This window comes from Entelurus aequoreus, linkage group LG14 (genome assembly GCF_033978785.1).
Source record: "Entelurus aequoreus isolate RoL-2023_Sb linkage group LG14, RoL_Eaeq_v1.1, whole genome shotgun sequence".
NCBI lineage: Eukaryota > Metazoa > Chordata > Actinopteri > Syngnathiformes > Syngnathidae > Entelurus > Entelurus aequoreus.
Genome location: NC_084744.1, coordinates 12,045,852 through 12,062,056, shown reverse-complemented (window position 1 = coordinate 12,062,056; position 16,205 = coordinate 12,045,852). Strand labels below are relative to the sequence as shown.

General features: G+C 37.5%; 1 protein-coding gene across 4 annotated transcripts in view; it reads right to left on the bottom strand.

Moving 5' to 3' along the window:
* LOC133664368 (immunoglobulin-like domain-containing receptor 2) overlaps positions 1–8,615 on the bottom strand; it is a 48,898-nt gene extending 40,283 nt beyond the window's left edge. For all 4 annotated transcript variants that reach the window (XM_062068922.1, XM_062068924.1, XM_062068926.1 and 1 more), the window contains exon 1: positions 8,484–8,615. In XM_062068922.1, coding sequence (XP_061924906.1) covers positions 8,484–8,523 — 40 coding nt within the window. In that variant the 5' untranslated portion in view covers positions 8,524–8,615. The remainder of the gene's footprint in view (positions 1–8,483) is intronic.
* Between the last annotated feature and the right edge of the window lie 7,590 nt (positions 8,616–16,205).

The window sequence follows — 16,205 nt, the reverse complement described above, 5'->3', positions numbered from 1 at the left end:
CACGGCGCAGTTACCCGTGTAAAAAAATATCCAAGGAGGGGAACCTTAAACAATGGGTTAGTGCAGTGGTTGTCAACCTTTTTTCAGTGATGTACCCCCTGTGAACATTTTTTTAATTCAAGTACCCCCTAATCAGAGCAAAGCATTTTTGGTTGAAAAAAAAGATAAAGAAGTAAAATATAGCACTATGTCATCAGTTTCTGATTTATTAAATTGTATAACAGTGCAAAATATTGCTCATTTGTAGTGATCTTTCTTGAACTATTTGGAAAAAAAGATATACAAATAACTAAAAACTTGTTGAAAAAAAACAAGTGATTCAATTATAAATAAAGATTTCTACACATAGAAGTAATCATCAACTTAAAGTGCCCTCTTTGGGGATTGTAATAGAGATCCATCTGGATTCATGAACTTAATTCTAAACATTTCTTCACAGAAAAATTAATCTTTAACATCAATATTTATGGAACATGTCCAAAAAAAATCTAACTGTCAACATTGAATATTGCATTGTTGCATTTCTTTTCACAGTTCTTTTTGACAGACATTTTAGTGAGGGTCAAACCATCATGGCATGGGGGAAACTCTGGGTTTATGGTAATGAATGGAATAGCCTACTTGATTTGATGTTCAGTTTATGAACTTACATTCATATTTTGTTGAAGTATTATTCAATAAATATATGTATAAAGGATTTTTGAATTGTTGCTATTTTTAGAATATTTTAAAAAATTCTCACGTACCCCTTGGCATACCTTCAAGTACCCCCAGGGGTATGCGTACCCCCATTTGAGAACCACTGAGTTAGTGTGGCTGACACGGGGTTTAGGCAAAATAATTCTTCGTTTAAGGAGTTATCCGGTTTAATGTAGGCATGGCCTAAGTCTAACGCCAGCCAAGGATGTTAAAATAATGTCTAAATGGCAGACATTTATCAAGGAACGTATGGGACAGCTGCTGATGGGGTGTTTGACAGAGAAACAGGTTAGAAGTCCACTCGACAAGGTAAATACTAGAGGTGGGAATCTTTGGACACCTACCGATTCGATTCAAATTCTGGCAACAAACAGGTGTTCCTACTGACGGGAACAAACCCGAGTGTGTTTTTTCATCATGGCAGACTTGGTAACAGGCAACGAAGACGACTATTTTTGGACAAAAGAGGATTCACAACCTTATAGTTTTGAAATTGAAGCTGAATAAGATATCTTTGGGCACATACCGATTCGATTCAATTTAGATTTTTGGGGTGATGATTTGATTCAGAATCGATTCTCGATTCAATCTGGTTCTCAAATATATTTTTGATAAACCTAAACCTATATAATAAAATTATAATAAACCTTTTCAAAACATGTTTCTGGTTACAAAGCTCTTCTGGGCTACGACTATGCTTCAAGATCATTCACGCTTTTAATTGGTTTCAGCAGCTGCACGCGTTTGCGCCATCCATCCATCCATTTTCTACCGCTTGTCCGTTTTGGGGTCACGGGGGGTGCTGGAGCCTTTCTCAGCTGCATTCGGGCGGTAGGCGGGGTACACCCCGCGCCATAGAATGAAAATAAGAGGGTGAATTCTCTTGGGAACTGGACTTTTTGGGGAATTTTCGTTCACAATCATTATGATAGACATGAACACACGTCTTTTTTGTGTGTGTGGGGGGGTTTAAAGATGATAAAAAACGTTTAAAAGATGCGGCTAATGGAAGTCATCGTAGTAGCCTTCAAGGCCCTCTAAAACAACTTCAAAACCCTCCATCAACGTTTTATATACAGACTGCAAGTCTATATATAATGTAGTAACTGACACGTTCATAACAATATGTAATATGCACAATATTTACCGTATTTTGGTCATTTTAATCATTGCCGGAACCAATTCCTCTGCACATTGATTTCTGTTTCCATAGCAGCGCACGTCCAACTTCTGGCAACAAATGTGTGTTCCTACTTCCGGAAACAAACACGAGTGTGTTTTCTAATCACGGCAGACTCGGTAACAGGCAACGAAGACGACTATTTTTGGACAAAAGAGGATTCACAACTTTATAGTTTTGAACTTGAAGCTGAATAATAGACTGAGGATGAACTGCTGCTTATATAAGCGAGCACAAAGAAAGGGTGAGACGTTGGCGCAGACGGAAGCTGAGAAAGTGCGGTGAAAGTGATGACTCTATGTGGAACTTGGAGCCAAGCTATTGCGAAATAAATGAATTGCTTACCCTAAATCATCAGGGAAAAATCTTCCCCTGCCAGCTGGACCAGACGAAAAACTATCCATCGAGTCATGCGTGTTATTACAACTACAGTACATACGTTGTCTGGCTAGCAGTGTCCAAACAAAACATATAATGTGGACTAATACTTTACAGATTCTTTAATGATTGTTGATGTTTTTCAGTCAGTACAAATTGGTGTCCTATCAGGGTGTTGTGCATTACGAACGAAAGTGTGGTTAAATACATCGCCAAATACTGTACATGCTGCCATTCAATACTGTTGAAAACTAGCATTTAAAAAAATACTGCAAACCCCCTGTGACCCCGAAAGGGACAAGCGGTAGAAAATGGATGGATGTTTGGCAGACATTTGTCATGTTGTAATGTCACGTTGGGGTTTTCTCACTCGGAATTTGCCAGACTTAAGTTTTTTTTTGCATATGACCTGTTATTACATCTGCTTATACTGTAGTGTTTATATTGTTACTCTGCACTTTTGTTTAAAAAGGTCCTAACTTGATTGTCAGTAAAGTAATGTACAACTGTACCGCTGCCTACATGTTCAATATTGAGGTTCAACTTCAGTGTTTCCCACACATTCATTTATTTGTGGCGGCCCGCCACGAAAGAATTACGTCCGCCACAAATTTTAAAAAATTAAAAATTAAAATTAAAAAAAACTTTTTTTTTTTTTTTTTATATTCCTGTCCAGCTTCTCAGGCAAATCATATAGTTGATGTAGATGCCCATATAGGCTGTTCAGATTTACTTTACAAAAGAGAAGTGTAGGATACTTCTCTTGTTGCCTTATTTGTATTTGACCACTACTGTTTTCTGTTTATTTGTTACTGACTGTGGCAGGACACCTCTGCCTCTGTTTCACTTTATGTTGCTGGTAAATAATATGGTTGTAGTAGTAGGCTAAAGTTAAATTATTTAGTATGCACTAATTAAAGGGGCAGAGCTTTAAGAGACATTTTAGCTTTTATATTTTATAAGATATATTTTTTGTAAGAACCACAATTAATAAATATATTTCAGTGAATAACTTCTTGTTCAAATCTGTATGTAAATATGTACATAAAGTGTTGTAATTATATTGTAAAATGGATGGATGGATGGATGGACATTTAAAACAAAACTGTTATTATTAATTAGTAAGTATACATTTTTTGAGCCTTTTTAGAGAAAATCATATGATTGTAGTAAATTATGCAAATTACTCGATGATGTCATGGTGACCACGCCCATAGCCACGCCCCCACCGCCACAGGTATCTTGGCAGTTTATGGGAAACACTGAACTTTGTTTGTCAATACTTTATTTAGCCATATTATTTGTTTTGGTGGATTACATTTGAGGACCTACAACCCCCTTCTTAACATGATTATTGCTTTTGGTTGTGATTTTTATTTAAGTTGCTGACAAAGTATATTTTATTGTTATTTGTATTCTAATTAACTTGGAGATTTTAAAAGTTGACATTTCAATTACAATTTTAAAATATACGAGAAATCCAAGTTTGATGCATTTGAAAGGATATACAGTACATGTTACGTTCGGGTTGCATTGCTGCGACGGTTGTGTCCTCACGGATGCAGAAGGACAGACAGGAAAGCGGCAGGAGCAGCGTGCAGGTAAGAATCTATTTTATTTCTTCCAGGCAGGGCAAAAAAATACAAAAACTCAGAAACAAGTATAGCCTGGAGCCAAGTAAACCAAAATGTCTCCAGGGGCGAATAGCGTGAAAGTCTTAGATGAAAAAAAAAAACAGTCAAGCAGAGCAAAAACAAGAAAACGTAAATGTCGTGTAAAGCGAGCATTGACCCAGCATCTAAAGGCTTGGAGACAGCAGAATATAAAGGGGAGTGATTCGGGGCAGAAACATGGGAGGACGCTAATAAATAAACAAAGAGGAGGTGCAAACAATTAGTGTCTAAGGCAACCAAGCGTAAACGAAAAAGGAAAGAGGGTAGAGAACGGATTGCTAATAATCAAATGTAAACAATCAAATGCAGATACTTTTTCTTTTTCTTATGCCTTCTGATCTCTCTCTCTCTCTCTCTCTCTCTCTCTCTCTCTATGTCCACTACTGGATGTCCATACCCCCGCCCCCTCCACACCCCTGATTGTAAATAATGTAAATAATTCAATGTGATTATCTTGTGTGATGACTGTATTATGATGATAGTATATATGATAGTATATATCTGTATCATGAATCAATTTAAGTGGACCCCGACTTAAACAAGTTGAAAAACTTATTCGGGTTTTACCATTTAGTGGTCAATTGTACGGAATATGTACTTCACTGTGCAACCTACTAATAAAAGTCTCAATCAATCAATCAAACAAGACTTTAACAGCGGAAAAAAGCTACTAAACATAAATCAAGACATGACCCGGGCAACGGATCATGACATTACATGCATTATTATTATGTATTATCATTACATCACTGGTTAATTTGGTCTCCAAAAATAATGGCAATAATATCGTTTATCGGTAATAATTTGTTGGTCAATGTATCGTCGAGCAAAATTTGTTATCGGCCCCGGCCTACCATCAATAATGGTAAATGTTGTAGACAGTTCCCACTAAACACTCCCGACATATAAGACCATGACATGACTTGTGCGACAATAAGATTGTGTTTCTACTGGCCACAAAGAAAAAAGCCTGCTCCAAAACTTGACATAGAAAAACTCTGAAGTAGCTGGATATTTCCAGATAACCTCGCAGAACTGTTTTGCTGGCCTTGAATCAGAAACCGAGTTCGAAAACATACACAAAGCTAAATGTAATGGTATAAATGATGCCTCCAAGGAAACGCTTCCAAGGAACACTGAAACCATTCTAGAATAAATGTCACAGCAAACCAAACTAGCAATCTCAAAATTAGAAAAGAAAATGGTTCGTCATCTATGCAAAATAAGATAGCTAAAGCTGAATCCGAGAAGCTTGTGAAAAAGTTCAACAACTTTGCACCACATAAAATGTATCATGCGGCATTGAAAAGTTGATCTAGTAGTACGCCAAAGAATCACTTAATTAAATATTCAAACACGGTGTTACTGTTCAAACTGTGTAATGTTACAGTGGCCAACAATAATAAAAATACTTGTTAAATAAAACCTATGCCTACTACGCTACTGTATTTTAATGCTGGTCATTATCGTGGTACTTGGAGAGCAGTTCCAGTCTCCCCATGTACAACGAAGTCACGCACAGACATCCTCCATGGAGGGATACACCCCTACCAGGAGGATCGTCATACTCGTTCGAGTGACCGGCGATGATGATGATGATGACTTGGAGAGCAATATTTTTTCTGAGGTGGTACTTGGTGAAAAAAGTTTGAGAACCTCTATAGGGAACAATGGCACTGGTTGTAATTTAAATGTAAACAACAACATTCTATGCTGTTAAATTAAACTGAGCCTTTTGCACCGAGAAACAAACTTCTGGCACGTAGATAACGTGCAGGAGTTTTGTGTGTATTTTAGCGGGGAGGGTTCCGGGGTCAGGAGGGTTAAATTCCAGTGCGTATGCGTGGGAGGCAGGGGGTAGTCATCACAAGGGGGGATAAAGCAGTGGCAGACACTTGTGTGGGTGCTTTCTGCTGTACATCTACTTAGTTGAATTAAGGTGGGGCAGGAAGTTTCTGTAAACACAACTCAAAGGCAGGAAACAACAACAAATGAGGAGTATTTATCGACAAAAAAAGACTGTCTTGATATACGTCCACCATAAGTGTCTCATTCGGTATCTAAGGACAGGATATGTGAGGATTTTGGGAACAGTAAATCCCTCCAAGTTTCCCCTTTGTTTCATTTGTTATGGGCCGCCCCATTGTTAATAAGCCCCCCCCCCCCCCGCCCCCAGCCCACCACTTCTCCTGTCCCACTTGAAGACCAGAAAGGAGGGAGGAGCTCCCCCACTTCCGACCAATAGGAAGCCGTATCCAGGCCCCAGCTGAGGGAGAACAGACCAGTTGACGGCGCAAGATTTTAACTGTTATATCCTCACGATTACAATCAAGTGTGAGCAGCCGTCATTTCAAAGAGACACTTCAAGTATTGTTTACACCAGGTGTGAACCTATTATAATATAGTAGGGCAGTCCATGGTGCGGCCTTAAGGGCTATTTGCATCCCACAGCATTTTTTTATTGGACCTCGGCATGTTCTGAAAGTACAATGAAACAAATTCAACAAAAAAGAACAAAAAGGTGCTTTGTAAAAGCTGACATTCAGGTTGTTGTATAATTTTCAAAATATAACTTTTAGCTTGTTTTATAAACAATATTTGCAGCCTATAGCTAATTTCGATCAACAATATTGATCAATAAAAAACACAGCAGAAATGAAAATAATGTAACAACAAAGAGTAGAAATGTTGCTACTAATGACTAATATTATGCTTATAATACAAAGCTAGTATTGTCTTTAAATATACTGTTTATATTTCTGTTGGTTTGTATATCCCTGCATTACAGTCAATATTATAATTTAATCGGCCAGATGTGTTCCATGGCAAAAAAAAAGGGAAAGAGTACAAGCAACATGTTTCCTGTCAGTCTTTTCCTCTTCCCGGCAGTCAACATTTCCTGCGTTTACTACGTTGAGCATTCCTAAATATTGACTCACTCCTTCAACAAAAAGTTAGTAAGACTCGACTCCTTTTTACATTTCAATAACATGGCGGGTCCATTTAAAGAAAAGGCGTTTTGTGGTCCATTTTTTGTTTTAAAGATGCAAAGTGCATCAACAACATGTGCACTATATTGCACTTATTTCTGTTTTATTCATGGCAAATGTGCACATTACTATGTCAAGTAATGGATAGTTCTATTGCAGGGGTGACAAACTTGTTTTTATTGTGGGCCACATAGCAATTATGGTTGCCCTCAGAGGGGCGCCTGTAATGTGAATATATATCAATATTTGCAAAGGCAACCCTCTTTGGTTATTATGCCTTACAAATAGATCGATGGATAACTTGTGTTGAAATAGTAAGTCAAGGAGACATGCAGATATTTATGTATTTATTTTTGAGAACCAAAAATGCTTGGAACGTCTTGTTGCATGATCAGTTATATTAAAGTGTAAAACCTATACAACTGCATGCAGAACAAAGACATTTAGCCAGAAAGTGCTTTATTATTTCCAGCCTTTCACAGGCTACATAAAATAATGTGGCAGACCACATAAATGATGTTTTTATTGATGTGGCAATCCAGAGGTCGCCTCTGGGTCTTGTGTTCTATTGTCGTTGTATAAAAAAATGATTACTTTTTTTTTTATTTTTAAAGTGAAGTGAAGTGAAGTGAATTATATTTATATAGCGCTTTTCTCTAGTGACTCAAAGCGCTTTACATAGTGAAACCCAATATCTAAGTTACATTTAAACCAATGTGGGTGGCACTGGGAGCAGGTGGGTAAAGTGTCTTGCCCAAGGACACAACAGCAGTGACTAGGATGGCAGAAGCTGGGATCGAACCTGGAACCCTCAAGTTGCTGGTACGGCCGCTCTACCAACCGAGCTATCACACACAATGTAGCTCTGTGCAATCCACGCCAATCTAAATGCAATCAATATTTCATTATAACATTATTTTCAGATTTGTTTATTATTTGTATTTATTTATAGTTAATTTTAATGTTTACGTGTTTGACACATTCTAATAAGAAAGTTAACGTTTTTTACTACACTAGATAACATTTTTATATTGAAATATTGTTAATATGCTTACTATTTTATATTCCTTTTTTTTTTTACATCCACACAATGTATTTATTTATGTGTACTTTATACATTATTTTGTGGTATTTTTACGACAATCCAATAGTGTTTTATTTTATATTCTATTATTATGCTATTGTATGGTTATTATTTAGTTACTTAATTTGTGCCACACCTATCAGCATTTCTTTGCATAGTATTTAACTGCATATGTGATTTATTATTATTTTTTATTATATTATTTTGCTGTAGTTTAAAACAGAATGACGTCATTATAGGCGCTTACGTCACAAGCAACTCTTAAACTATGTGGGACTCGTTATGATGCTAAAGTATGCATTACATATGGGTCATAGAAACTTTGATATGGAAAGAGTGAGGTAAAAAGCAAAGTTTTAAAGACAATCATCGTTTGGTAGTGAAGAGGTTAACAAACGGTTACTTCAACCTGTTGCGATGCAGCACGGGCGAAGTCATTTCAGTGAATAAGAACAACAAAAACCGACGACCACACTTACCAAAAGCTGCCACTAGAAGAGCCAGGCGATAAAAGTTCATTATTTAAACCCGCTTTGACGGTCAGGAGCAGTTAGTTGGCATATTTTCCCTCCTCTTTGTCGGTAGACTTGAGTGAAGGAGGACTCCCGAGCTAAGTAACCAACTAACGGGACTGTACCACTTTCACAAAGGGAGGGGAGCCCAACCACCACAATGGTAAAAAAAATAAATAAAAAGCTCATCTTTTTGACTCGTTTCTTCGGTCGGGTCCTTTAGTAGTGAAAAGTAAGTATGTTGTCTAAAATAATTTGTTTAAAAATGCCTTGTGTCTGTACTCTGTAGCTTCAATACTAATGAGCTGTTTGTCCACACCTGCTGCCTCAAAATTAAGGATTAACTATAACTCCATAGTGTTTTTAATACACTTTTTTATTAGGGGTGTAAATCTTTGGACACCAAACGATTCGATCCGCCCCAATTCCGATTCCTGGGGTGACAATTGCATTCAGAACGGATTAGGGTTGTACGGTATACCGCTATTAGTATAGTACCGCAATACTAATATATCATATTCGGTACTATACCGCCTTTGAAAAGTACCGGTCCGCAATGTAAACAAACGCCATTGGTGGATCTACACCTGACATCCACTGTAATGATACCAAGTACAGGAGCGTATTTAGTCGATACTACTATGATTACGTCAATATTTTTTGGCATCAAAACATCTTCTTTCGTTTAAAAAAAATATATATTATGTTTATAAACTCAGGAAATATGTCCCTGGACACATGAGGACTTTGAATATGACCAATGTATGATCCTGTAACGACTTGGTATCGGATTGATACCCACATTTGTGGTATCGTACAAAACTAATGTGAAGTATCAAACAACAGAAGAATAAGTGATTATTACATTTTAACAGAAGTGTAGACAGAATGTTAAGAGAGAAAGTAAGCAGATATTAACAGTAAATGAACAAGTAGATTAATAATTCATTTTCTACCACTTGTCCTTAATAATGTTGACAAAATAATAGAATGGAATATGATACAATATGTTACTGCGTATGTCAGCAGCTAAATTAGGAGCCTTTGTTTGCTTACTTACTAGTAAAAGACAAGTTGTCTAGTATGTTCACTATTTTATTTAAGGACAAAATTGCAATTAGGAACATACGTTTAATGTACCGTAAGATTTTTTTTGGTAAAATAAAGCCAATAATTACATTTTTTGTGGTCCCCTTTATTTAGAAAAGTACTGAAAAGTACCAAAAAACTTTTGGTACCGGTACCAAAATATTGGTCTCAAGAGAACACTAATACACACACACCGAGCAATGTAAATCGGCGCCCATGCTTGTGTCCCGTAGTGTTGAGCGAGAGGCGGAAGTCCAAGAGGGGCAGGGCTGGCTCGGAGGTCCGTGAGCAGACGTGAGCTCGAGGGGGAGAAGAGAGGCGTCAAAGTCAAAGTCGGGAGGTCGAGATCCAAGATGCAGCCAGGGAACCAAAGGGAACGCGGGGAGACGAGACACACAGCTCTTTACGTGGGAACGAAGGCAGGCTGCAGGGAGGCAACAAAGAGGACAAGAGACAAATGAACACGACGGCGGAGAAACCCAGAGAGTGAAAGAGTGCGCATTCGTTCTGGCCCGGGATAGCAGGTTGTGCCGGCTTATGAAGGCAGGTCTCATCATCAGCTTCAGGTGTGTTGATTGCCGGCAATTGATTGCAGCTGCTTGCTGCAGCCGGATTGGCACGCACAGCACAACGCACACATGAATGCGCACTGACGTGCGCCCAGGTCATGACATACAGGAGCGTATCTAGTCGATGAGTACGTCAATATTTTTTGCCATCACAACATCTTCTTTCGTTTTTTTTAAAATACATATTATGTTTGTAAACTCAGGAAATATGTCCCTGGACACATGAGGACTTTGAATATGACCAATGTATGATCCTGTAACGACTTTGTGGTATTATCCAAAACTAATGTAAAGTATCAAATAACAGAAGAATAAGTGATTATTACATTTTAACAGAAGTGTAGATAGAACATGTTAAAAGAGAAAGTAAGCAGATATTAACAGTAAATGAACAAGTAGATTAATAATTCATTTTCCACTTGTACTTAATAATTTTTACAAAATAATAGAATGGAAAATGACACAATATGTTACTGCATATGTCAGCAGCTAAATTAGGAGCCTTTGTTTGCTTACTTACTAATAAAAAGCAAGTTGTCTCGTATGTTCACTATTTTATTTAAGGACAAATATGCAATAATAAACATATGTTTAATGTACCCTAAGATTTTTTGTTAAAATAAAGCCAATAATGCAATCTTTTATGGTCCCCTTTATTTAGAAAAGTAGCAAAATAATTTTGGTACCAAAATATTGGTATCGGGACAACACTAGAACAGATTCTCGATTCAATTCTCACAATGTATTATTTCACGGGTTCTTAACCTTTTTGACCTCGGGGCCCAACTTTTCCTCTACAGCGGTATCCGGGACCCATAGGCGCCGATCCCGTTGGTGCTTCGGGGCCCGAGCACCCACGGACAATGCTGAGCACCCACGTAGGATTGATGGCAAATTCTTTGTCACCACCAAGCAAAAACCGCGAATGCTCAAAAAAGTAGCGTCAGATTTACCGCCCGTCCGAGCACCCACTGGCAGAAATGTAGATCGGCGCCTATGCCACTCAAATATTAACACTGAATTAGTAATCTCACTCTTGATTTTTTGTATTCAATAATTATGTTTAACCTACTTAGAGTTTAACAGGTTAATAACCTTGTCAAATAATATGTAAGCATGTGTTAATCACAAAGATTATTATTTATTTAACACATAAACATTAGGCTTAGGTCAAGCTGATAAGTACTAACCAAATATACTGCATAAGAAAGGACTTGTGAATAACTTAAGAAAAATACATTTACACATAATTATGCGGGGCTAAAATAAACTAATTTAATAATAATGAATATGTTTCTTAATTAAACTGTCAATAAAATTAAAGTGCAAATGAAAATACAGCTTCAACACTGTAGTCATAATTTTTGCGCTTAAGAAACTTTTCTACGACTTTAGCTCCAGACCTCTTCTGTTTGTTTGATATTGTCATTACTGCCACAAGTGGTGGAAATGTGTATTACAACTGAGTAACGCTGCAGCCCATACGGACCACAGCTGAGAAACAGATATTTTTTGGCGGGCCCCTAGGAGTTGCTCGCAGTGCAACAAAGCCCTATGGTTAAAAACCACTCTATTATTTGGTATAATAGCTCTAATGAAACTTTTTCAAAACAAGTTACAGGTAGGAAAAGCTCCTTCTGGTTGCATTGAGATGGCCTACAAACGTCTTTTTAAAAATAGATTCTTGTTAAAAAAAAAAAATGTTTCAATCGATATTTAAAAATTAGAAAACAATTTAGAATCGGGATGAATAAGAATCGCGATTTGGATGTGAAACATTTTTTTTGTACAACCTTACTTTTTACACTGTAAGTCTGCACAGAGTTGATAATTGATATCAGATATCACAAGCAACAACGTAACATTAAAGGGGAACTGCACTTTTTTGGAATTTTGCCAATCGTTCACAATCATTTATGAGACATGACGAAAAATGATAGATATAGATATAAATGTTTATAATTTTTACTATATATATATATACAGTATATATATATACAGTATATATATATATATGCACGGTGGCAGAGGGGTTAGTGCGTCTGCCTCACAAAACGAAGGTCCTGAGTAGTTGCGAGTTCAATCCCGGCCTCGGGATCTTTCTGTGTGGAGTTTGCATTTTCTCCCCGTGACTGCGTGGGTTCCCTCCGGGTACTCCGGCTTCCTCCCACCTCCAAAGACATGCACCTGGGGATAGGTTGATTGGCAACACTAAATTGGCCCTAGTGTGTGAATGTGAGTGTGAATGTTGTCTGTCTATCTGTGTTGGCCCTGCGATGAGGTGGCGACTTGTCCAGGGTGTACCCCGCCTTCCGCCCGATTGTAGCTGAGAGAGGCTCCAGCGCCCCCCGCGACCCCGAAGGGAATAAGCGGTAGAAAATGGATGGATGGATGGATGGATATATATATATATATATATATATATATATATATATATATATATATATATATATATATATATATATATATATATATATATATATATATATATATATATTTTTTGCATTCTAAATATTAAATAAATGCAATCAAAAGTTCACTTACAATGGCGCCCATGGGAGCCGTGCAATTCTGCTTATAAAGCCTATAAAGTGTCCCAACTTGTCAGATTATATCCTCAGCCATCTACTTTTCAGGTGAGAGGCGTGATTTATGATCTACAATAAACTTACAGGGAGCAAAGAAGCGAGGAAGCCTGTACTTTTGCATAGTAAATACATAAAATATGTAATTCTCAGGCTCTAAAACAGGGGTGTCAAACGTACGGCCCGCGAACAGGTTTTATCCGGCCCGCGGGATGAGTTTGCTAAGTATAAAACTTTTAGCAAAATATATAAGAAACTGCTGTTCTAAATGTGTCCACTAGATGTCGCAATAGCAATCCTTTGTCTCTTTGTAGATGATGCTACATATGTAAAAAAAAAAAAAACACATGATGTTAGTCCACCAGTCGAGGAAAATGAGCAAACTACATAAATAACATTCTGTAATTTGATATTATTTTTTAAAATCTGATTCAACCCCCAATTCCAACCCTTGATGCTGAGTGCCAAGCATGGAGGTAACGGGTCCCATTTTTGCAGTCTTTGGTATAACTCGGCCGGCGTTTGAACTCACAACCTACTGATCTCAGGGCGGAGACTTGAACCACAAGGCCACTGAGCAGAAATCTGAAGATGTCTTTATTTCTAAGTCATCGTGCCGTGATTTTACCAGTCCGGCCCACTTGGGAGTAGATTTTTCTCCATGTGGCCCCCATCTAAAATGAGTTTTACACCCCTGCTCTAAAATGTACTTTACCTACGAACAAACTTCCAAAACGACATTTTCTTTCATATCAATTTCCAGTTAAAAAAGATCTGTGTACGTGTGATTATTATAACTTTATTAAAAATGTATATTGCAGGTTTTTTCAAAGCATTGTCCAACACAGAATTTGTCAAGGCTGGCCATGTTAAGTGAGTTGAGTTGAGTTTGAGTTTATTTGACAAAAGTGACATAAGACATTGAAGCAATTCAAAGAAATCATTGAAAACATTGTTTTAATTGAAGAAAGAAGAGTTGTGTTATAGCTTAGATTTCTTGTTGAATTTGAAAAAAATAGAGGGTATAAATCTGAATGGAACCAAAATGTTATAGTATAGCTGTACAGTAGTCGTTAAAACAGGCATGTTAAAAACAAAAAGATATATTAAAACAGAATTTAGTGACAATCTTTTACATATGTACTGTACTTTTATTTATCATCAATTAGGGCTGTAATGGTACATACGGTACAAGTTTAGAGCCCTATTTCCCCATTTGCGCTTAAGTGTTTTATTATGTACGGAGCCCCTAAAGCAGTGGTTCTTAACCTGGGTTCGATCGAACCCTAGGGGTTCGGTGAGTCGGCCTCAGGGGTTCGGCGGAGGTCAAAACACACCCGACTCATCGTGTAAATACAAACTTCTCCCTATCGGCGTATTACGGATACGGCAACAGCTGACTGATTTGCAGGTGTGTAGTTTGTTGTGAGTTTATGCACTGTGTTGGTTTTGTTGTTTGAACAAGGTGATGTTCATGCACGGTTCATTTTGTGCACCAGTAAAAAAAACATGGTAACACTTTAGTATGGGGAACATATTCACCATTAATTAGTCGCTTATTAACATGCAAATTAGTAACACATTGGCTCTTAACTAGTCATTATTAAGTACTTATTAATGCCTTATTCGGCATGGCCTTATTATAACCTTAACCCTCTAACCCTGACCCTAACCCTAACCAAATAACTTTAAATTAAGTCTTTATTACTTAGAATATGTTCCCCATACTAAAGTGTTACCAAAAACATATAACTTTGTCTTGAATTTGAAAAAAACAAAACCCTTTTCTTTTTCACTAAAGAAGGGTTCAGTGAATGCGCATATGAAACTGGTGGGGTTCGGTACCTCCAACAAGGTTAAGAACCACTGCCCTAAAGGGACATGGAGGGAAAAAAAATGTTTGCGAGATCTCGCAAAAGTTTTTTTTCCTAAGTCAGTGAACCGGAAGCATAACAGACACAGCGATGGTGAACCGGAAGTGAAACAGACAAAGCTATGGAGTAGCCTACCCATCATCCGTAGGAGAAGTTTATTGATTTCTATTTTAGTATTGGCCTAACATATGATTGATTGATTGATTGAGACTTTTATTAGTAGATTGCACAGTACAGTACATATTCCGTACAATTGACCACTAAATGGTAACACCCGAATAAGTTTTTCAACTTGTTTAAGTCGGAGTCCACGTTAATCAATTCATGGTAAAATATATAAAGACATCAAATCGTATTGTGGTCCCGCAACAGAGCACAGATGATGGGTAGACTCCCGCATGCTCCCGCTCCTCCATCTCTGTGTCTGTTTTACTTCCGGTTCACTGACATAGGAAAAAAACCTTTTGCGAGATCTCGCAAAAAGTATCGCAAGATCTCGCAAAACATCCATGTCCCTTTAGGGCCTCCGTAATTATGCCCTTGAAGTTATGCATGTTTCTTTTATTCATTTCCTCCCATCCAGCTTTCGGACACGCCCACCAATTGCATAAAGTCGTTAACCAATCAATCGATCACAATTAATTTTTTAGCCCTTAACACAAGTATCTCAGAGGGGTTCACGAACCACAACGACGTCCCCTGATCTCAACCCACATCCAAATTGTTATATCTATGATAATATAAATGTTTGAAGGCAGGCTCATTACTAATGAGGCAGACTTTGCCATGACGCCTTTTTTTGGGGTTGTGTGAAAATTGTGGAAAATTGAGTTTAACCAATAATTGAATCTTCTGTAAAAGATAACACTTTAAATTTGGAAAAACTGCATCAGTCCAGTCATGTGTTGTCATGGGGATGTAACAGCCAATAAAAACTTGAATTTACTAAAAATAAAATAATCATTCTCTATTACCGTTGCAATTGTCACAAATCATTAAAGTTAAGCAATTGTATGTTTTGCAGTTAGTTCCCATAAACCGGGGGTCGGCAACCCGCGGCTCTAGAGCCGCATGCGGCTCTTTAGCGCCGCCCTAGTGGCTCTCTGGAGATTTTTCAAAAATGTATGAAGAATGGAAAAAGATGAGTGGGAAAAAAAATCTATTTTTTTGTTTTAGTATGGTTTCTGTAGGAGGACAAACATGACACAAACCTCCGTAATTGTTATAAATCACACTGTTTATATTAAATATGCTTCACTGATTCAAGTATTTGGCGAGCGCCGTTTTGTCCTACTTATTTTGGCGGTCCTTGAACTCACCGTATAGTCTGTTTACATGCATAACTTTCTCCGACTTTCTAGGACGTGTTTTATGCCACTTCTTTTTCTGTCTCATTTTGTCCACCACACTTTTAACCTTGTACATGAGTGCACAAAGGTGAGTTTTGTTGATGTTATTGACTTGTGTGGAGTGCTAATCAGACATATTTGGTCACTGCATGACTGCAAGCTAATCGATGCTAACATGCTATTTAGGCTAGCTATATGTACATATTGCATCATTATGCCTAAT